The sequence below is a fragment of the Somniosus microcephalus genome, chromosome 1 (assembly GCF_052327205.1).
Source record: "Somniosus microcephalus isolate GS21.2 chromosome 1, FLI_Smic_1.0, whole genome shotgun sequence".
Taxonomy (NCBI): Eukaryota; Metazoa; Chordata; class Chondrichthyes; order Squaliformes; family Somniosidae; genus Somniosus; species Somniosus microcephalus.
The window spans coordinates 20,084,345-20,107,984 of record NC_140987.1 but is presented as its reverse complement, the minus strand read 5'-3'; the positions used below and the strand labels follow the sequence as shown (position 1 = coordinate 20,107,984).

Here is a 23,640-nt window from a genome sequence, read left to right as displayed (position 1 = left end):
CTCCTCACAGCACACACGCCCACCCAGCTTTGTGTCGTCTGCAAACTTGGAGATATTACATCTAGTTTCCTCATCTAGATCATTAATATATATTGTGAATAGCTGGGGTCCTAGCACCGATCACTGCGGTACCCCACTAGTCACTGCCTGCCACTCGGAAAAAGGCCCGTTTATTCCAACTCCTTGCTTCCTGTCTGCCAACCAGTTCTCTATCCAAGTCAGTACACCTTACCCCCAATCCCATGCGCTTTAACTTTGCACGCTAATCTCTTATGCGGGACCTTATCGAAAGCCTTCTGAAAGTCCAAATACACCACATCCACTGGTTCTCCCTTATCTATTCTACCAGTCACATCCTCAAAAAATTCCAGTAGATTAGTCAAGCATGATTTACCTTTTGTAAATCCATGTTGACTTTGTCCAATCCTGTCGCTGTTTTCCAAGTGCTCTGCTATTACATCTTTTATAATGGACTCTAGCATTTTCCCCACTACCGATGTCAGGCTTACCAGTCTATAATTCCCCGTTTTTTCTCTACCACCTTTTTTAAATAGTGGGGTTACATTAGCTACCTTCCAATCCATGGGAATGGTTCCAGAGTCTATAGAATTTTGGAAGATGACCAGCAATGCATCTACTATTTCTAGGGCCACTTCCTTAAGTACCCTGGGATGTAGATTATCAGGCCCTGGGGATTTATCGGCCTTCAATCCCGTCAATTTCCCAAACACCATTTCCCTACAAATACTGATTTCATTCAGTTCCTCCCTCTCATTAGACCCTATGTTCCCCGACATCTCTGGGAGGTTATTTGTGTCCTCCTTTGTGAAGACAGAACCAAAGTATGTATTTAATTGGTCAGCCATTTCTTTGTTCCCCATTATAAATTCCCCTGATTCTGACTGCAAGGGATCTACGCTTGACTTCACCAATCTTTTTCTCTTCACATATCTATAGAAGCTTTTACAGTCAGTTTTTATGTTCCCTGAAAGCTTACTCTCATATTCTATTTTCCCCCTCTTAATTAATCCCTTTGTCCTCCTTTGCTGAATCCTAAACTGCTTCCAATCCTCAGGTTTGCTGCTTTTTCTGGTCAATTTATATGTCCTCTCCTTGGATCTTATGCTATCCCTAATTTCCCTTGTTAGCCATGGTTGAGTCACCTTTTTTGTTTTATTTTTATGCCAAACAGGGATGAACAAATTCTGTAGTTCATCCATGCGATCTTTAAATGTTTGCCATTGCCTATCCACCGTCAACCCTTTAAGTAACGTTCCCCAATCCATCCTAGCCAACTCGCGCCTCATACCATCGTAGTTTCCTTTATTTAAATTCAGGACCCTAGTCTCCGAGTCAAATACTTCACTCTCCATCTTAATGAAGAATTCTATCATATTATGATCGCTCTTCCCCAAGGAGCCTCGCACAACAAGATTGCTAATTAATCCTTTCTCATTACATAATACCCAGTCTAAGATGTCCTGATCTCTAGTTGGTTCCTCGACATATTGGCCCAGGAAACCATCCCGTATACACTCTAGGAATTCCTCCTCCACGGTATTGTTACTAATTTGGTTAGCCCAATCTATATGTAGATTAAAGTCACCCATGATAGCTGCTGTGCCCTTATTGCACGCATCTCTAATTTCCCGTTTAACGCCATACCCAACCTCAGCATTACTGTTTGGAGGTCTGTATACAACTCCCACTAACGTTTTCTGTCCCTTGGTATTTCTCAGCACTACCCATACAAATTCCACATCATCAGAGCTAATATCCTTCCTTACTATTGTGTTCATCTCCTCTTTAACCAGCAATGCTACCCCACCTCCTTTTCCTTTTTGCCTGTCCTTCCTGAATATTGAATACCCCTGGATGTTGAATTCCCAGCCTTAGTCACCCTGGAGCCATGTCTCCGTAATCCCAATTATATCATATCCGTTTATATCTATTTGCGCAGCTAATTCATCCACTTTATTACGAATGCTCCTCGCATTAAGACACAAAGCCTTCAGGCTTGTTTTTTTAACACTTTTAGTCCTTTTAGAATTATTATTTACTGTGGCCCTGTTTGATTTACACCTTTGATTTCTCTGCCTTCCACTTTTGCTTTTCTCCTTCCTGTCTTTTGCTTCTATCCTTGGTTTCCTTTCCTCTGTCTCCCTGCACAGGTTCCCAACCCCCTGCCATTTTAGTGAATATACTCAAAGACTCAGCATGCACAGCCCTCTCGGGCAGAGAATTCCAAAGATTCACAACCCTCTGAGTGAAGAAATTCCTCATCTCACTCTTAAAAGGCCGACCCCTTATCCTGAGACTATATCCCCTAATTCTAGATTCTCCAGCCAGGGGAAACAACCTCTCAGCATCTGCCCTGTCAATCCCCCTCAGAATCTTGATTGGTTTTATTGACACTTATAAACTATTGGATTTTTTACATTCACCCTTGGATTACAGACAGGTCCAGGAAAATTTCAGTCTCTTTGTGCTGGTCAATTCTTAAAAAATATCAGTTCATGCACCATGGCACTGAAACAGACCCTAATAATACAGTAATAAATTAGCTTTATGATTATGGTATTAACCTTGCACAACAAAAATCAACACCAGATGTACAATTTTGAATAAGAACTAAAAAAAAAATTGAATGCATTACTCCTGCCCCATCTTACTTTCCCCCTTTATTTTCTGTTCTTCCCTATTCTCTCTACTACCTTCAACTAGATTTATTTTGACTTTGGTGCCACCTAATGTATCTTCTATATTTACTTTTATTTAATCTCCTGTGTGTCCCAGATCCCATTGTTCAATGACAGAAATTGTTCTCGAATTGGTTGAAAGCATTTTCTTTCCACCAACTGAGGTCTAGAAATCCAAAGGTCGGAAGCGTCACATTGCTGGGTTAATCACAGAAATTTCAGCACCGGAGGAGGCCCATTTGGCCCATTGTGCCTGTGCCAATTTATGGTGCAATTACTCAGTGTCAAATAGAAGTTTCCTATCACCGTATGAGTTATCTCAGCCATGGTGTCAGTTATTAAGTCACACCAACAGTGCAGTTGGATTGTTTGTATTTCTTTACATATGTTTGTGTGCAACTATTTCTCCTGCCTTGGAGAGAATGTTTTTCGATCTTCTCCAGCTATTCCACAGTCCTATCTGGGTCCCATGGCTGGTGCCAGGTAACCTCCTTCCAGAAAGTATCTAGGATAGTCTTACCATAACAACTATAAACATTTACAGCTCAGGGCAAGGCCAGCCAGCCCATCATGTCATGGAAACATAGAAACATAGAAGATAGGAGCAGGAGTAGGCCATTCGGCCCCTCGAGCCCGCTCTGCCATTTAACGAGATCATGGCTGATCATCCAAATTCAGTACCCTGTCCCTGCTTTCTCCCCCTATCCCTTGATCCCTTTAGCCTTAAGAAATATATAATAATATATATATATAATAATCTGCCTTCCTGTTTTTGCCACCAAAGTGGATAACCTCGCATTTATCCACATTATACTGCATCTGCCATGCTTCTGCCCAATCACCCAACCTGTCCAAATCATACTGGAGTTTCTCGGCATCCTCCTCACAGCACACATGCCCACCCAGCTTTGTGTCATCTGCAAACTTGGAGATATTGCATCTAATTCCCTCGTCTAGATCATTAATATATATTGTGAATAGCTGGAGTCCTAGGGCCGATCCCTGCGGTACCTCATTAGTCACTGCCTGCCACTCGGAAAAAGACCCGTTTATTCCAACTCTTTGCTTCCTGTCTGCCAACCAGTTCTCTATCCAAGTCAGTACCTTGCCCCCAACCCCATGTGCTTTAACTTTACACGCTAATCTCTTATGCGGGACCTTATCGAAAGCTTTCTGAAAGTCCAAATACACCACATCCACTGGTTCTCCCTTATCTATTCTACCAATTACATCCTCAAAAAATTCCAGTAGATTAGTCAATCCCTGCTCTTGCTAGAACTGTCCATAACAAAATCCCACTGCCCTGCTCTCTCTATCTAGCTTCCCCTTAAATGCATCTAAACTATTCGCCTCAACTACTCCCTGTGGTAGCAAGTTCCACAGTCTCACCACTCTATTGTTAAATAAGTTTCTCCTGAATTCCCTATTTGATTTCATGGTGAATTTCTTATATTATTGGCCTCTAGTTTTGCTCTTCCCCACAAGTGGAAACACTCTCTCTGTATCCACTTTATCAAAAGCTTTCATAATTTTAAAGACCTCTGTTAGGTCGCCTCCCAGCCTTCTCCTTTCAAGAGATTGGGAGGTCTTGCCTGCTGGCCATGTAGGTCGGGAAATCGTAGACTTTAAAAAAATTTCTGTCAGCCTTGTAAAGTTCCCTCTATGCTGCCCCAACAATGTGCTCAACCCCAACTTCAGAGGAGCCTCCTGCCCTTCCCACCCACCCCCTGACACTGTCCCAGTGTGACATTTTTCCCCGTTTCCCACACCAGCCTCTCTGACCAACTTTGCGCCCAAGCCCACTTGGAACGTGGATTGATACTGCGCCAATCCATTTCACATGGGATCCTTTCAGCTGGTGGACAAAGCAGGCTTTCATTTTCCCATTAGTCCATGCTGGATTCAAACTCAGGTCCCAGAGGTGAAACATCAGTGCCTATTCCACTAAACTACCCAGTACCCAACACACTGAGGCATTCCCCATTACAGAAGGTTCTCATGAAAGGACAGACACTTATGATTGCAATAACATTTATACAAGGCACGAATAACATAATCCAATAAATATCGAATGTATAACGTGACGCAACGGAATGACTCAGTACCTCCTCTTTCTGCTGAGCTGCTTTCCTCTGGTTCTCCTCGATTCTCGCCTGCCGTGCCAGTATTGCATCTTCGAAGAAGATCCTTCCTTCAAGACAACGGCGTTCTATGTCTGTCAGCTGTTGCTCCCTAAGCTCCTCATCCCTTTGCTTCTGCCATTCCTCATACTTGGAGGGATCGTGACCTCCTTCTATTAGATGATCAATTCTGGAATGGCCACAATAGAAGATCTTGTTCAACTTTCAACAGTCATTCTTTTTAATATTAGCAGCTGACTTCATGCTACAGAATGAACAACTTTTTTTAATGACTGATGTCTTTTGCCTCAATTTCTTTAATGTGACACAGTGTCTTAGGGCTTGTCCACCATTATAAAAAATGCTCCTTTTAGAGCCCTTTAATAACATCTCCCTCCCTATTTCGGTAACCTCCTCAAGTCAATGCAGCGTTCACTGTTATTACCCCTTTGAAACTGACCGCAACTTCAGGATTTAGCGCATGCACATCTTAACGCAGAAATCCTGAAGTTACGATTGGCCGTTGAGCTGCGGGCCCCCGTGGAATTTCGATCCGGGGCCTGGTCCAGCTGCCGGCGCGCAGTGCTTGCGTATCCCAGGGGCGCAGTTAGTTCGATGCGTCCCCTGGGATCACGTGGGCCATGGGGAGCCAATCGGAGCAGGGAATGCTCCATTCATAAGATTGACAGGAAGAGCTGTCAAAACTTATAAATACTACGGCCCCAAAATAGCACTAAATCTACAAATAATTTTTTTTTTAAATCACATTTTAAAAATAAACTATAAATTACATGAAATAACTATTTTAAACAATAATTTAAATTTTTGAAAAAAATAATTTTATTTTCTAACGGGGCTAAAAATAAACTTACCTTGCTTTGAAGTATTTAAAAATAATAAGCCTGTGGAAAAAATGTTTTAATTTTAATTAATTCACCACTTACCTTGTAAAAAGCAGGCCTTGCGCCTGCGTTTTACATGTCTAACTTCTGCAGACTTACCCTCCCGGGAAAACCTGCAAAAAAAAACGAAGTTCGATGCGCACGCGCAGCCTCTCCCGCGCACGCGTTCCACCTCTTAACCCCTTCGTTCAGGGGAACGGAAGTGCCGGTTTCCCCGCGCATGCGCAGTGCATGCAGGAAACTGGTACTTCCATTGGGCCTACGGGTGAGTACCCCGTGCGTACTCACCCGTGGAGACCCGAATTTCTGGGCCAGTCACTGCTCTGACACTGGCTGCGCTGTATTTCTTTGCGTGCGTTTGTGCTGTGGGTAATTCTCCTCCCTTGAAGAGCACGGACCTGCGATTTTCTCACAGTTCTATCTGGGTCCCATGATTTAACCATCAAGGCTGGCATCAACTAATTTACTTCCAGAAAATCTCAAGGATAGTCTTACCATGGAACTACAGACATTTACAGTTACGTTCCTCGTGATTTTTCTACGGCTTCCAAACCTAACTCGTTAAAGGGGGTCTGGGGTAACGTTTCTCTGATAAATGAGCTCTGAGGTAATGCTTTCCGTTGAAGGGGTTTTATCCCCTGTTTTGCGATCCTAATAAAATTGGGGCTGTGCATATAAGATCGTCACTACTGTAATAGGAAGATTGGAACAGGAGTAGGCCATTCAGCCCCTCGAGCCTGTTCCGCCAATCAATTAGATCCAATAGGGAATTCAGGAGAATGTTCTTTCCCCAGAGAGTGGCGAGAATGTGGAACTCGCTACCACAAGGAGTGGTTGAGGTGGAAAGCATAGATGCATTTAAGGGAAAGCCAGGTAAGCACATGAGGGAGAAAGGAATAGAGGATATGTTGATAGGGTGGAGGAGGCTCGTGTGGAGCATAAACACTGGCATAGATTAGTTGGGCTGAACGGCTTGTTTCTGTGCTGCACAATTCGATGTAATTCTATATTATCCACAGCATGGTGCACTAGGCACATAAAGAGTTTGTTCAGAGAGCTTAGCCTTTAGTTTACTTGACTGGGCAGCACACAATTGAGTGTGAATGCAGCACTTAAAGCACTGCAGCCTGTCAAAAAGGGGAAGTCTTTGAGATGGGAGAAAAGCGAACTGATTGTTCACAATGGTACATATGGGCAACACTTGTCCCTTTGGTGCAGAAGATGCATCAATGAACGGTGACCCTATTTGAGGCTGAAGGTGCCAGAAGTCACCCGACTCCCTCAGATACCTGGCAGAAAAACAGGAGTACGTTTGCTGGTGTCAGGAATAAGACAAGGGCGAATCTGCTCTTCACTTTTGCACACATTTTCCTGAGCGGCACAACGACCATGATGCAAGCCTAAGTTGGGAACTGCCACACCCTCTGGGAGGTCCCATCTGAAACATTGATGGCAGCTGAAGAACAGCAAACATGACCCGATGCTGAGGTGACCAGGCCGAGGTGCTCCTCTGCTGTTAGGGGGTTTCTGAGTGGGGTCATCAGCCATGGATCCAGAGGACGGTTCTGCTCTTCTAAGAAACCCAATGGCAGGCAGTAACAAGTGGGGTACCACAGGGATCTGTCCTGGGCCCCCAGCTGTTCACAATTTACATTAATGACCTGGATCAGGGAGTCGGATGCAGCATTTCCAAATTTGCAGACGACACTAAACTAGGAGGGGGGGTGGGCTCAGAGGAAGAGACCAGGAAGCTCCAGAGCGATTTGGACAGACTGGGCGATTGGGCGGATAAATGGCAGATGCACTATAATGTGGACAAGTGCGAAGTTATCCACCTTGGGTGCAGGAACGGGAGGGCAAATTATTATTTAAATGGCAATAGATTGGGAGAGGGGGAAGTACAGAGAGACCTGGGTGTTCTTGTACACCAGTCACTGAAGGCGAGCATGCAGGTGCAACAGGCGGTCAAGAAGGCAAACGGTATGCTGGCCTTCATAGCAAAAGGGTTAGAATACAGGAACAGGGATACCTTGCTGCAGCTGTACAGGGCACTGGTGAGACCACACCTCGAGTACTGTGTACAGTTTTGGTCGCCTCATCTGAGGAAGGATGTTCTTGCCATGGAGGGGGTGCAGCGGCGATTCACCAGGCTGATACCAGGAATGGCGGGAATGACCTATGAGGAGAGACTATGTAGTTTAGGGATGTACACACTGGAGTTTAGAAGATTGAGAGGGGACCTCATAGAAGTGTATAAAATTCTGACAGGTCTAGACAGACTGGATGCAGAAGGAATGTTTCCCTTGGCGGGTGAGAACAGAACTAGAGGACATAATTTAAGGATAAGGGCTAAACCATTTAGGACAGAGATGAGGGGGAATTTCTTCACTCAGAGAGTGGTGAACCTGTGGAACTCATTGCCACAGAGGGCAGTGTACGCCAGCTCATTAAATATATTTAAGAGGGAATTAGATATATTTCTACGGGCAAAAGGGGTTAAGGGTTACGGAGAGAAGGCGGGGACGGGATACTGAATTAAAGGATCAGCCATGATCTCATCGAATGGCGGAGCAGGCACGAAGGGCCGAATGGCCTACTCCTGCTCCTATCTTCTATGTTTCTTCTTCAAATAATGCACGCACTATGGTCTGCTGCACAGCGATAACATTTACTGAACCGTTTTGTGCGCGGCCCTTCCGTGCCCTTTTAAAGACCACTGGTTATACCGCTCACCATCTGGTATGGATGAGTTTAGCACGTGCAGAGTGACGTAATAAAACTCACTACGCACTTGGTTTGAGCATAAAGCAAGGCTTTAATCAACTTGTTTCAGAACATGGAGGTCTAGTTGTATTTCACTAGCTCCTTGTCTTACAAAATGTCCCCGGCAAGCTGGGGCCCACGCCCGAGTATTTACACTCCTTGGACGGCGCCACCAGCTGGCCGTCCAGTGTTATTTCACGAGTAGTTTCTTGATGATGAGATTTATAACACAGAGCATGGCCTAATCATTTGGAACATCGGAACTGCCAGACCAGAAAAGATCAAGGTCCATCTACTTCGCCTTCTACCATCCTGCGAGTCGCATGATACAACAATCACGGAGTTGTTGACTAATCATAGCAATCAATCGCTATCAATTGGTCTACAATAGGGTTGCCAACTGTGGTTGACTCCAGCTGGCGGCAGCCCGAGAGCCAGCAGAAACGGTGGGAGGTGACCCAATGGCATTTCCACCCTGTTTACGTCGGGTGGAGGGAGTTAAAATTGGCCCTGCTATCCTGTATGTGACAAAGCAGGTTCTTTTAATGCTGACCGAGATTTTCTGAACAGTATAATTACTTTTGATGGCAACGTTTAAAAGCTGGCAAGTTGGAACCGAGCCATACAGACTGGGAAAGTCCCAGGTTCAATACCTGTTTGTGCTGAGTTAGCTGGGTTTCCAGCCAAGGCAGCAGCAGAGCTACGATTGTCCTCGGCTCTCCTAGGTTAGGAAGGCTGGAAAAAAATATCAGCCTGGATTCCCACTCCTGATTGCAATCCAGCGACTCGGGTCATTAGGATTTTACAATAACTCAAAGTTCAGAATGACTTTAGTTGATTAAGGGCAGAATTTTCTGCAGGGGCAGTCAGCAGGCGCGATTGGTGGCGGGTCAGGTGGGAAAGTGGGTTTTTTTTGACAGCAGGTCAGGAACCTGTTGTCAACCCACCACCACGCGCCTTTCCCAATGTTGGGTCTGTCAGCACTGAGCAGACCCAACGGGCAATGGTGGGGGACCCAATTAATCTCATTAGCATCTAGTTGACAGATGCTTAACAGGCTTTTTTAACTTACCTTTTCACTTTAACTTCATGGCCACGGGAACCACGCTGTTCGAGGACCACGTCTGTCAACCTGAGGCGCGAGTTCAGTGGTCATTGCTCCAGCTGATTACTTGACAGCTTCAAATGTACAGTAAAAGCTCCCAGCTCACAGCTTTTCATTTTACTCAGTCACAAGCTGGATCTCAGTCCATATCCAGCACAGATTCTGCAGGCTTTCCACTTTCCACTCTCCATCCAGTATCACCTCATTGGAAGAACCCTCTCAACATTGACAGAATGCTTCTGTCATCTCTACTTCACCTGCCATCTATTCCATCAACATGGGTGCCCTTTATACTGTCTCACCTTGACCCTCAGAATTCGACCACGATCAGCCCCCAACACCAGCAGCATCAGGCACAACAGCAGCACCAACAACACCAACCTTCTTCGCAATCACTTGATTGATGCTGCACAGGACACAGGGCATCAGCACCCGAGCAGATCGCTGCCCGGGAGGCCAGGGATGGCCTCACCATGGCCAGATTTACTTTACTTGACGCTGTGCACCCTGGCTGCCACATGATGCGCCAGGTTGGCACCACCCCACAACAACACCATAAAGCATCCCTACAATGTCCAAGCCATTCTTTTCATGCTCATCACCATTGCGGGGGCTACTGTTATGTCTTACCATTCACTGCAACACACTAAACCACTTCCAAAGGTGCACACAAACCTGTCCAAGAACACAAAGTGTTGAAAATAAAGGTTTCAATGTTTGACAGCGCATTAACAGAAACTTTGCATGAACATTGGATATAACACCCAAGTGGCTACCCTTGTGTGTTGTTAGTTGGTATGATTGCACTAGGATGAGGGTGAGTGTAAGGGTGGCTAGTGAGATGGGGATGTGATAATGTAGATAGAGAGAGAAGAATGGGTGGAGGTGCAAAGTAAGTTGGTGTGAGTAAGGATGTGCAGAGGTAGGGTAGGGAAGGCAGAGTGATGGGGATGTGATGAGAGGCACAGGACAATGAAGGTGAGTGTGGCTTTGTACTAACGTTTCATGATCTAATGAGATCATTGAAAGGTTTGCGCCACTGCACCCAGGTCCTCCTAATGACATCCCTGCTTGTGCTCTCCTGTGCAATGTGCAACCAGGCTGTGTTGGTGTCCTGGGGAGGTGTCTTCCGCCCATCGGAAGGGAAGAGAACCTTCCTGCGTGCTCTGACTCCTTCCATAAGCATATGGAGGGAGTCATGGGAGAGTCTGGGTGCAGCCCTGCACCTCTGTGCAGTGATTGTCAATGTTTGCAGCACTTCAATGCTGTAGAACACTGACAGCACAAATGTCAAAATAAAGTTGGCCATGGACCCTTGAAGGAAGCCGGCTGATGATGCGTCATCAAATGACGTCACCAGACCCACTTCCTCTAATTGGCCCGGGAAACGCGCTGGGCGGGCTTAACAAGCCCTATTAACAGAAAGTCATTTCACAGAGTGGGATGGAGCCAGCAGCGGGGTCGGGACCCGCCACCGACATCGGCAGCCACAGGCCCACTGAGGTAAGTAAAATCGCAGCCTAAGTCTCAGGGTCATAATCACACATGAAATGTCATCATGTTCAAAGCTAATGGCCGATAAATTTGCGGGTGCTAAACAGCCTCTTGGGCCTCCAATATGGCAGGCAGGAAGCGTACACATTACGAGCAGGAAGTGTGCCAATAATTTGGTGTTCAGGGCCCACGCCTGTAATCGGCATTAGGCCCTTTGCAAATAAGCGGCCCAGCGCCTGTTTAAAGCCCCCTCTGCAATATTGGTTTGCCCTGAGCAAGCAGGTGCCAGCTGATTTCAGGAAAACTCGGTTTACAAACGGCCTAACAGGTGGTCCTTAAAGGGACCGCTGCAGGCCGCAACCAACAGGGTAAGTGTTTAAAATATACTTGCCTGAATGTGTAGCCTGGAGGAGCAGGAGTGCTCCTCCCAACCCCACATTAAAAGTATGCTGGCCACTGCCAGCCAACACTACCCCACCCCCATCCTGATCTCGAGCCCCCCAAATTACCACTGTTCTTCCGCCCCCCCCCCCAACCCAACCCTGATCACCGCCACTATACCACTCATCCCGGCCCCGGTCTAGCTCCAGGTCCACTGTTCTTCAACCCTCCCAACTCGAGCGCCTACCCTCCAGGTTCGTCCCCTTTCCCTATTGCCCCCACCCCCACCTTCACGGCCCCTTTTAACGAATTACCTGAGGGCCACTGCAGGTGTCGCATCGGCCCAGTAAGCAGCGAGCTGCCTGGGGATACTTATTAGGTGTCTACAGCTCATCAGCTCAATATTAATGAGGCCCCAGGCCCAATATCATGAGCACCTTGGCCCTCTCCATCCAAGCCCCAGGTGCACGCAATATTGGGCCTCGGGTCTCTATCATTGAATGTTCACCGCTGGTAACATGAGAATGCCACAAAACCCAATATAAAGGCAGCTAAAGAGAGCGCTGAAGGCGCCGTACCTTTCCAGTTCTTCTTTCACTCTGCGCTGGTAGAGGACGTTCTCCCTCAGAATGGCTGCTGTGTTCAGTTTTATTGGAATATTTTCCATCTGTTTGACCAGAGAAAATGCATGTGATATTCAATTCATTGTTTGCTCCCTCATTGTATTAATCCATGTTCATAAGAGATTAGCGTGTAAAGTTAAGGCACATGGGATTGGGGGCAAGGTATTGACTTGGATAGAGAACTGGTTGGCAGACAGAAAGCAAAGAGTTGGAATAAACGGCTCTTTTTCCGAGTGGCAGGCAGTGACTAGTGGGGTACCGCACAGATCGGTCCTTGGACCCCGGCTATTCACAATATATATTAATGATCTAGACAAGGGAACTAGATGTAATATCTCCAAATTTGCAGACGACACAAAGCTGGGTGGGCGTGTGTGCTGTGAGGAGGATGCCGAGAAACTCCAGGATGATTTGGACAGGTTGAGTGATTGGGCAGAAGCATGGCAGATGCAATATAACGTGGATAAATGTGAGGTTATCCACTTTGGTGTCAAAAACAGGAAGGCAGATTATTATCTGAATGGCAATAGATTGGGAGAAGGGGGAAGTGCAACGAGACCTGGGTGTCCTTGTGCACCAGTCGCTGAAGGTAAGCATACAGGTGCAGCAGGCGGTTAAGAAGGCAAATGGTATGTTGGCCTTCGTAGCGAGAGGGTTTGAGTACAGGAACAAGGATGTCTTGCTCCAGTTGTACAGGGCCTTGGTGAGACCACATCTTGAGTATTGTGTGCAGTTTTGGTCGCCTTATCTGAGGAAGGATGTTCTTGCCATGGAGGGAGTGCAGCGAAGATTCACCAGACTGATACCTGGGATGGCAGGAATGATGTATGAGGAGAGATTGGGCCGACTGGGCTTGTACTCGCTGGAGTTTAGAAGAATGAGAGGGGATCTCATTGAAACTTATAAAATTCTGACAGGACTGGACAGACTAGATGCTGGAAGGATGTTCCCGATGGTCGGGGAGTCCAGAACCAGGGGTCACAGTCTAAAGATAAGGGGTAAGCCATTTAGGACAGAAATGAGGAGGAATTTCTTCACCCAGCGAGTGGTGAACCTGTGGAATTCTCTACCACAGAAGGCAGTAGAGGCCAATTCATTAAATATATTGAAGAAGGAGTTGGATATATTTCTTAAGGCTAAAGGGATCAAGGGATATGGGGAGAAGGCAGGGACAGGGTACTGAATTTGGATGATCAGCCATGATCTCATTGAATGGCGGAGCAGGCTCGAGGGGCGGAATGGCCTACTCCTGCTCCTATCTTCTATGTTTCTATGTTTCAAGGCTTACTGAGTGCATAGCGCAGCTGCGACAACAACCCTGACTGACAAATTTTGAGCTTCACTGAAAAGAGAAAAAGTGGTCTAGTTAACTGCAAATCTGGGCATGAAAACGAAGCCAAAAAATGCCTGGAAGTGATTGCAAGTCAGTAAACGAATCAAGGGCATCATTATGGTCCAAATCTTGCTGGAGCGGAGCACCTCGTGACGTGCGGCATGAGTGAGACTGTTTTCTGCACCATGCAGCTGGAAGTTCTTTGGAACCGTAACTTGCTGGATGTGCGAGCCGACAGCGGCGCAGCGAGGGCAACGGGACCTCCGTGAGCGATGGGACCAAAGGCCTATCTCCCTAACCGATGAGATTTCAGGATTGAGAAAGATACTGAGGAATGATGGAGAGGAGGATAAATTAGAGGTGAGGTAATTATCGTCAAATCAGGTACCGAAAGAGAAATAAATAGAGGGAAAGAAAGATTGGATTCAGAGAGAGAAAAAAAAGATAGAAAGGAAAAGTAAGAAAAAAAATGTCAAAATGTTAAATTTGACATTTTTTAAACCTCTAACAACAATTTATTACATGTTGGAATGGGACTCAACAGTTTAAATTGTTCCCTTTGTGAGCTGGAGAGAATGATTGGCATTACATTAACAATTATCACATTGTTAAAAGCGTACTTATGCTATTCAGTATGAGCCCTAACATTCTGCGGTGAGTTTAGTGGACAATTAATGTGCAAATCCAGCCAGTTCTTAAAAATAACAGGAAGGCTTAGGGCGCGATGCCGTTGGTGTGAGGCTAGCGGCGGAGTGGCGTAAATCGACCAGTGAATACCGGAGATTCACAACGCACGGCGTATCTCTTCATCCCCTGAGCTCGCTAGCCGATGTGCGCATTAATAATGGCGTGTGTTGTTAACGCCGTTATTTTTCCAGGAAGACTTGGCCCTGTAAGTTAGAAGAGCTGTTTGTAACTATCATCCCAAGTCAGTGATCACAATGTAGCCTCAAAAACCTTCTCTGGTACCTACTATTATTATTTATAATGCATATTTTTCTATTTAACGTGGAGATTTATATTCAACTTTTAGGCAGCCACTGGGATGCCTACAAAAAGGGCCCCCATGAAGTTAGCCGTGGTGCGAATGTCCACGCAAATCCACTGCTACATTTGTCAATGTTGCACCCATTTTTGTGGGTAGGAGGTGCCACTCATCTCCCCCTTAACCCTCCATCTGTTCCCTCCATTGCCAATTGCTCCCTCTAAGGGTAGTTGGTGAGAGGCCAGAGAACCCTGCACATCAATTTGTTTCTCTCCTTTCCTCTCCCACCCTCCCTATCAATGTTTTTTATTTAATTCATTCATGGGATGTGGGCATTGCTGGCAAAGCCAGCATTTATTGTCCATCCCTAATTGCCCTCGATAAGGTGGTGGTGAGCCTCCTTCTTGAATACATCTGAGTGGCTTGCTAGGCCATTTCAGAGGGACATTTAAGAGTCAACCACATTACTGTGGGTCTGGAGTCACATATAGGCCAGACCAGGTAAGGATGGCAGATTTCCTTCCCTAAAGGACATTAGTGAACGAGATGGGTTTTTCCGACAATCCAGTAGTTTCATGGCCACCATTACTGACACTAGCTTTTTAATTCCAGATTTAAGAACATAAGAACGTAAGAAATAGGAGCAGGAGTAGGCCATATGGCTCCTCGAGCCTGCTCCGCCATTCAATAGGATCATGGCTGATCATTGACCTCAACTCCACTTTCCTGCCCAATCTCCATATCCCTTCATTCCCCTAGAGTCCAAAAATCTATCGATCTCAGCCTTGAATATACTCAAAGACTCAGCATCCACAGCCCTCTGGGGCAGAGAATTCCAAAGATTTATTTAACTGAATTTAAATTCCCCAGCTGACGTGGTGGGATTTGAACTCATGTCTCCAGATCATAATATTCCAGGCCTCTGGATTAACCACTATGCTACCATACTTCTCAAAAAGATTTGTTTACTTCAATACTTCAACTTTTATTTAAATGAAGAATTATAATCTCTCTCTTTACCTGTCCCTGTATGTTTCTCGCTCACAGATGTTAGCAGAGCAAACACCTTGTTCCTGTGCTCTCACTGTCACACTTCTTTAAACCCACCTCTGAATAAGAATTAATGGCCTAGAAATTCAGTCTGGACACTTTTGGGGCGCTAAAGTTGGGCGTTCGCTAAAGTTAGCGCCCGCCGGAAAGTGCAGGCCACATCGCCGAAATTCAGTAGAGTTGGCCAAGAGTTTGGCCGAGCGCTGACACTGGCGTTGCAATGCTCTGTTCAGGCGCTAATCCGGCGATGCGGCCTGATAACGCCGAGGCCGGGCGCAGCGCAGGTGCGGTCATGTTTTGATTGACAGCAGACACCCTGACGCCGGCCAGCTCTTAAAGGGGGAAGGGTCAACTTTGACTGCTGCCACGCCCTGCATACTGGAGCCCTGCAGCTAGGCCTCAACACTGCTGGTGGGCCAAAATAACGCCTGGAGACATGGAGAGGGCCCGTGAACGAGCGCAGCGCTTCTCAGAGCATGCTCTGAGGGTGCTGATTAATGGTGTTGAAGACAAAAGAGAGATCTTGTGCCCGGACAGTGGCAAGAAGGCTCCCAGGAGCCAGTACAGGAAAGCCTGGAGGAGAATCGCCCGCAGGATGTCATCCACCTGCGATGTCCCCAGGAGTGCGGACCAATGCCGCAAGGAGTACAACGACCTCACTCGGTTGGTGAAGGTGAGTACCCTTTCCAGTGTCCTCCTCATCCTTGCATGTGAACCTCACATTATGGGCAAAGGGACCTCAAAGGCCTAATGGGCAGCCCTCCTCCCGCAGCAATGGCACTGGCATGATCATCAATAGTACTTTCTGCACTTAACACACTGGCCAAGCTATTCGACCATGGGAGGCAGTGCACACAGCAACAGGGCACCACACTGGCCAAGCTATTCGACCATGGGAGGCAGTGCACACAGCAACAGGGCACCACACTGGCCAAGCTATTCGACCATGGGAGGCAGTGCACACAGCAACAGGGCACCACACTGGCCAAGCTATTCGACCATGGGAGGCAGTGCACACAGCAACAGGGCACCACACTGGCCAAGCTATTCGACCATGGGAGGCAGTGCACACAGCAACAGGGCACCACACTGGCCAAGCTATTCCACCATGGGAGGCAGTGCACACAGCAACAGGGCACCACACTGGCCAAGCTATTCGACCATGGGAGGCAGTGCACACAGCAACAGGGCACCACACTGGCCAAGCTATTCCACCATGGGAGGCAGTGCACACAGCAACAGGGCACCACACTGTACTTAGAGGCCGTCCTTTCTCTTGCAGGCCAAGCTGGCGAGGAATTTGAGGAGCCAGGCTGTCACCGGTGGAGGCCGTCCCGAGTACCAGGCGCTCAGTGATCTGGAGGAGAGCGTGGCTCGACTCATGCGTGCCCGGGTGACTGGCCCTGTTGCGATCGGAGATGCGGACCCTGTACTGGAACCCACTGGTAAGGACATGACCGGTTGGACCTCTCTCGTTGCCCTTGCGCTTCAGATCTACATCCTTTCCCACTGACCGACAAATGCGCATAATGTCACCACTCAGGCCTCCCTCGCTGACGCCCTGTCCTCACTCTAAAGCTACTCTTGTGCCTTCCTGCTTTCAGCTGGTGAGGAGGAGGTGGTCCCTGAAGCTCCGACTGCGAGGCCCTTGGAGGAGGAGGACAACGAGGACCAGGAGGAAGGCGGCACATCGGGGGAACCCTCATCCGCGCCCGGGGATGGCAATGGAGGGGGGACGTCTGGCCTGCAGGAGAGCCAGGGGGAGGTGTTGCAGGGGAGGGCAGATCCTGGGCCCAGTGGGGTCGACACACGCGGGAAGGCTCCGGCAGCACGCCGGCCTTCTTCCCAGAGGGGGTAGGTGTTGCAGGGGAGGGCAGATCCTGGGCCCAGTGGGGTCGACGCACGCGGGAAGGCTCCGGCAGCACGCCGGCCTTCTTCCCAGAGGGGGGAGGTGTTGCAGGGGAGGGCAGATCCTGGGCCCAGTGGGGTTGGCGCACGCGGGAAGGGTCGGCCAGCTCGGCGGCCTTCTCCCCGGAGGGAGAGTCCGCCCTCCAGTCCGGAGACGGTCCTCGCCCAGGAGGTGCGCCTCCTCGATGAGATGTCGGCGGCGTCTGAGCGGCGCCACCAGGAGTTCATGGGGGTGGTGGAACAGATGCCTCAGCCCATTGAGTCCCTGGCTCGCAGTGTGGTCGCTTTCGGGGAATCACAGGCCAGGGGGGTCGAACAACTTGCGGCAGCGCACGACAGGGGTGTCCAGCAACTCGCGGCAGCGCACGACAGAGGGGTCGAACAACTCGCGGCAGCGCACGACAGAGGGGTCGAACAACTCGCGGCAGCGCACGACAGGGGTGTCCAGCAACTCGCGGCAGCGCACGACAGGGGTGTCCAGCAACTCGCGGCAGCGCAGGACAGGGGTGTCCAGCAACTCGCGGCAGCGCAGGACGCGACTCGCGAGATGAGTGGTGCTGTCCAGACACTGGCAGAGCTGATGCGGGCACATACCAGGGCAGTTCGGGCACTCACTTCTGCCACACTCGCTGTGGGACGGAAGCATCGCCATGGCACCCGCCGCCCTGCTGCAGCACAGCGGTCTGGCCTCCACCAGATTGCAGCGCCTGCTGCACTGCCAGCCCGGCCGAGTGCCAGTGTGTCTGGCGAGCAGCGCGCGCCTGCCATCAGCCAGCTTGCCCCCATAGGTGCAGCCGACACTGCCACTCCCCCAGCCAAGGTGCGACGAGCTGCTGCTGAGACTGATGCTGGCCAGCCACAGCTGCAGCAGTCAGCAGCCGGCCCCTCCCGGGCCGGGCCTCGTCTAGGCCGACCCCCAAGGGCATCTTCCAACACGCATTGTGGCCCTCATGTGCCTTCCCCCAGCCTCCCCACACCCGCAGGGCCTAGGTTGAGGCGGAGCAGCAGGTCGAGCAGGGGCCGGAGAAGCCTGTCTAAGGACTCGCCCTCTCGGCACACCCATTAGAGTGTGGTGATAGCGGTTTCTTTTATATTGGGGGGCTTGTGTTCTGGGGGGGGGCATTATTTTTGTAAGGCCGAGGATCCAGGCATTTTTTGTTTTTATGGGGGTGTTTTTGTTGTGGAGGCGGGGGGCTTATTTTTGTAAGGCCGATGATGAAGGCCATTTGGATGCCCAAGTTTGGTTAGTCCTCCCCAGGTTTTGGGAGTGACAGATGTTTTTGACTGTTTTTTGGGGGTCTTGTCTGTTTTTCTGTTTCATGTGGGAAGGGCCCTGAGTTTGTGAAATAAAGCTTTTTATTTATTCAGCATGTCCAGGTGTCATGTTTGAAGTGGTTGTTGCGTTAACCGGCTGAGGGCTTGCGGAGCGGCTGCCTTCAGGTGCGTCCATTGCCACCGGCCATTCCCTGACAGGGGGCCTAGAAGTGTCGAACAATAAGCCCCCGGCGGACGGCCCTTGGACCTTGTAGCTCCCTCCTGGGTTGGTGCTCCTCCTCCTCCTCCTCCTCCTCATGGTCCTCCTGCTCGTCCTCCTGAGGTGGTGGTGCAATGCCAGGTGGCAGTGCCTGAGTCCTGCGGATAGCCAGGTTGTGCAGCATGCAGCACACGACGACGAACTGGGAGACTCTATCCGGCGAATACTGTAGAGATCCGCCGGAACGATCCAGGCAGCGGAACCGTTGTTTGAGGACGCCTATCGTTTGCTCTATGATGTTCCTTGTGGCTTGATGGCTTTCGTTGTATGCCTCCTCCGCTGGGGTCCTGGGCGCGCGGAGCGGGGTCATGAGCCATGTACACAAAGGGTAGCCCTTGTCCCCGATAAGCCATCCCCTTGGTGGAGGCTGTGCCTCGAACATGTCAGCCACAGTAGTCTGGCGCAGGATAAATGCATCGTGGCTGCTTCCTGGGAAGCGGGCATTGACAGCTAGGATGCGCTGCCTGTGGTCACACACCAGCTGTACATTTAGGGAATGGTAGCCCTTCCGGTTGCGGTAGTCCTTGGCATTGTGGATAGGTGCCCGCATAGCCACATGCGTGCAGTCAATGGCGCCCTGCACCATGGGGAAGCCCGCGATTCTGCCAAAACCGACTGCACGCTGCTCCTGCCTCTGTCGGGTCATGGGGAAGGAGATGAATTGGTGTCTCCTCGCGAAAAGTGCATCGGTGACCTGCCGGATGCAGCGATGCACGGCGAACTGGGAGATGTTCGCTATGTCCCCAGCAGCGGCTTGGAAGGAGCCGCTCGCATAAAAGTTCAGAGCCACCGTGACCTTCACTTCCACCGAGAGAGACGTCCTGCACATCAGCTGTGGACGCAGGTCTCTGTGAAGCAGCTGGCAGATCACAGAATCACAGAAACCCCACAGTGCAGATAGAGGCCATTTCGGCCCATCGAGCCTGCACCGACACATGTCCCACCCGATCCCCGTAACCCCTACGCCAACACATATCCCACCCTATCCCCGTAAACCAACGTATTTAATCCCCCTCACACTAAGGGTCAATTTATCACAGCCAATCAACCTAACCTGCACATCTTTGGACTGTGGGAGGAAACCGGAGCACCCGGAGGAAACCCACGCAAACACGGGGAGAATGTGCAAACTCCACACAGACAGTCACCCGAGGCCGGATTCGAACCCGGGTCCCTGGCGCTGTGAGGCAACAGTGCTAACCACTATGCCACCGTGCAACCACCTCCCTTCTGAAGCGCAGCCTCTTCACACAATGCGCCGCAGTCATGGTGAGATAGGACACCTGCTGCCGGTATTGCCTGAGTGGGTAAGGCCTACGTTGCCGACGCCTGATGGCCCCTCTGCGTCTAGGCATGGCTGGCCCTCTCTCACAGCGTCTGCGAGCCCTTCACACATAATGCTGCAACTGAGGGTTGGACCCCCATACAGCCCCCATAATCAAGTTGAAAACAGTGAAATCACAATGATTCAAATGTCAAAGCACTGGCCAGAAGCCAAAAATACCTCTTCTATGTTCTCCCAAATCAGTCAGCTCTGTCCCTTGGTCTCTGTCCAGAAATCCAAAGCAGTAAAGTCATTGCAGCAAAATGGCTGGGCTTTATAGGTCAGTGTAAGTGCCCTTTAATTAGCGCTCCCCGAGGCCCACAGGGCCTCTGTTGCGTTCCACTTCACAGTTCTTAGCAGCGCCACGCCCACATTGGGCGGGCGCCACTGAATTTCCGGTTTGGGGCGCACAAACAGCGTTGCACGACGAAATGACGTCATAAGCTGCGCGCGCAGCTGAGCGGGCGCTAGCACATTGCGCCGGCGCTAAATGTCATTGAATTTGGGCGTAGGCGCAGATCGGTCTGCGCCCGGGCGCTAAGTGCCTAGCGCTGGAAATAGACCCCTATTATGGCGCTAACGGCTGGCGCAACCAACTGAATTTCTAGGCCAATATCTCAAAGAGGCATTTGGGTTTGCTTGCGGTGGGCCACAGGTAGAAGAGTCCTTGAAGGCCACAATGGAGCTGGAGCGAGCTTGTGAAGACAGCTGCAATAGTTAATTGGGCAGGTGCCCCTTGTTTATTTTTCAGGAGCTTATTGCTGGCTTTTGGATCTTGGAAAGCAATGGGCTTTCCTTCAGGCATCTTCTTGTTTCTTTGGTATGAGGAAGAAGAAGAGGAGGAGGATCAGGAGGACCATTTCAGAGATGCCAGACTCATCAGGCATCTTAAGCGACATCTGGCCCCTATCCATTGGCACACAAGGGGTCGTGGAAATCTGGAATCTCTCTCTCAAAAGGCTGTGGATGTTGAGTCAATCGAAGTTTTCAAGTGAGAGCGACAGATTTTTGTTAGGCAAGGGTATCAAGGGGTACGGAGCAATTGTAGGTAAATGGAGTCGAGGTACAGATCAACCATGATCTAATTGAATAGGCTCAAGGGGCTGAATGCCCTACTCCTGTTCTTATGTTCCTATCTTCCCATGGCTCCCTGTCTGCAAACCCAAGCGGGGTGTGTGATAAAAATAATAACTTCCGGGGAGTTATGTCATCACTTCCTGTGAACTGTGAACTATGAACTATGAACTATGAACTGTGTACATACCTCACTTCCTGTCATGTGTCACTTCCTGTTGGACTGGTATAAATACTGGTCTGTTCAGTATTGTAAGAGGCTTCTACCAGAGGCATGGTAAAGACCTCTCTTGTATATAGTGTGTTTATAAGTTACTTAAAGCTTACTTTAAAGTTACTTGATGGTAAGCCTCCTTTTTCTTACATCAATTTAAGTAACTTAGTATTTACACTCACAAATACTAGACCTTCGGACAAACTCGGAATTAAGGATCCAGGGAACCACCCATCATGGAGAAAATCCTTAGACCTATTCGTCTGGACTTGGACCCGAATGCACCAGCAGCTGGCAGGGTATGGAAGCATTGGTACCGTACTTTTGAGAATTTTCTGGATGAATGTGAAGCGGATGCTCCTGCTAGATTGAAGATACTTATCAATTATGTGACCCCAAAAGTGTTCGAATATGTTGATGAATGGGATAATTACGATGAGGTGATTCGGGCACTTAAGAAACTGTATGCCAAGACCCCAAATGAGGTCTATGCTAGACATCTACTGGCCACAGCCCAACAAGGGCCAGGGGAATCAATTGACGAATTCCTGCAAGAACTTCGCAGGCTCAGCGTAGATTGTAACTTTCAGGCAGCCTCAGCTGAGCTGTACTGCCAAGAAATGATTCGTGATGCTTTCATCTGCGGGATTGCCTCTCCATTTATACGCCAGCGTCTACTAGAAAGTAAAACACTTGAGCTACAAAAAGCTTTTGACCTAGCTTGTTCACTGGATTTGGCAAAGAGAAATGCAGACCTCTATCAGCTGCCCAGATCTCGATCTGCTGCTGTAGCTGCAACCAGACAATTCAAGCGGTCTCAGGTGAACCCTATCATGGGGGAATCTAATTCTGATAATTCTGATGAAGAAGAGGAGGACGACCCCACTTTAGCAGCCTCTTGGCAATCTAGGAAGGAATGCTTCTTTTGTGGAGATGCTTTTCACCCTAGGAAAACCTGCCCTGCTCGCAATGCAATCTGCAGTTATTGCGGGAAAAAAGGACACTTTGCTAAAGTTTGCCTATCAAGGGCCTCTACGAGGGCCAATCCAGCTAAGGCCTACCGAACTGCCCCAATTAGGGCCTATCAAGATGCTCCAGCTAGGACCTATCAAGCTTCCTCTCGAGCTCTCTGCCGAAGAAGCACACCGAGAGTTTTAGCCACTCTCTGTGCAACGACACCAATTACAGCTGCTTGCCCACAGAACCTGTCTCAGGCTGCCACAAAAATTTCAATTAATGGGCATACCTTAGATGCCTTAATTGACTCAGGAAGTACTGATAGTTTCATTAAGGAACAGATTGTTGCGAAATTGAAACTACATGTCTTCCCATCGGACCAGGCAATTGCGATGGCCCAGTCATCACTTAATACCAGAATCTCCGGCTTTTGTGTTGTTGATATGACACTTCATGGTCGTATGTATCCCTCCACCCGACTTTCGGTGCTCAAGGACTTATGTAGTGATCTCCTCTTAGGACTGGACTTCCAAAAACAGCATAAGAAACTCACCATTGAGTTTGGTGGATCCAAACCCGGACTTACTATTTCTAATATACCGTCTAAATTACCATTTTGTGCATTATCAGCAGCTTCACTTGATGAACCCTCATTATTTGCCAGTATTCCGCCTCAATGCCAACCGATAATAACGAAATCGCGGCGCTTTAATCAGGAAGACCAATCTTTTATTGCGGCTGAAATCTCTCGACTTCTAGCAGAGGATATCATTGAACCATGTTCGTCGCCCTGGCGGGCTCAAGTCGTCATTGTCAAGAACCCTCTAAAACCTCACAAACAGCGACTATGCATCGATTATTCGCAAACCATCAATCAATATACCGACTTGGACGCCTACCCATTGCCACGCATTGATGATATGGTTAATAAACTGGCCGAATACAAAGTGTTCTCAACTTACGATTTAAAAAGTGCCTATCATCAGTTACCCTTGAAGGTCTCAGATAAGCAGTACACAGCCTTTGAGGCTAATGGACGGCTGTACCAATTTCGTCGCCTCCCATTCGGGGTTACTAATGGAGTGGCTGTCTTTCAACGGGCAATGGATGGCCTGGTTCAGCAGGAAAACCTCAGGGACACTTTTCCCTATCTTGATAACATTACCATTGCAGG

General features: G+C 48.8%; 1 protein-coding gene across 4 annotated transcripts in view; it reads right to left on the bottom strand.

Moving 5' to 3' along the window:
• cfap99 (cilia and flagella associated protein 99) overlaps positions 1–23,640 on the bottom strand; it is a 218,573-nt gene that overhangs the window by 28,872 nt on the left and 166,061 nt on the right. For all 4 annotated transcript variants that reach the window (XM_085972952.1, XM_085972776.1, XM_085972864.1 and 1 more), the window contains 2 exons: positions 12,043–12,131; positions 4,805–5,009 (listed from right to left, as the gene is read on the bottom strand). In XM_085972952.1, the coding sequence (XP_085829078.1) occupies positions 4,805–5,009; positions 12,043–12,131 (294 nt within the window). The remainder of the gene's footprint in view (positions 1–4,804; positions 5,010–12,042; positions 12,132–23,640) is intronic.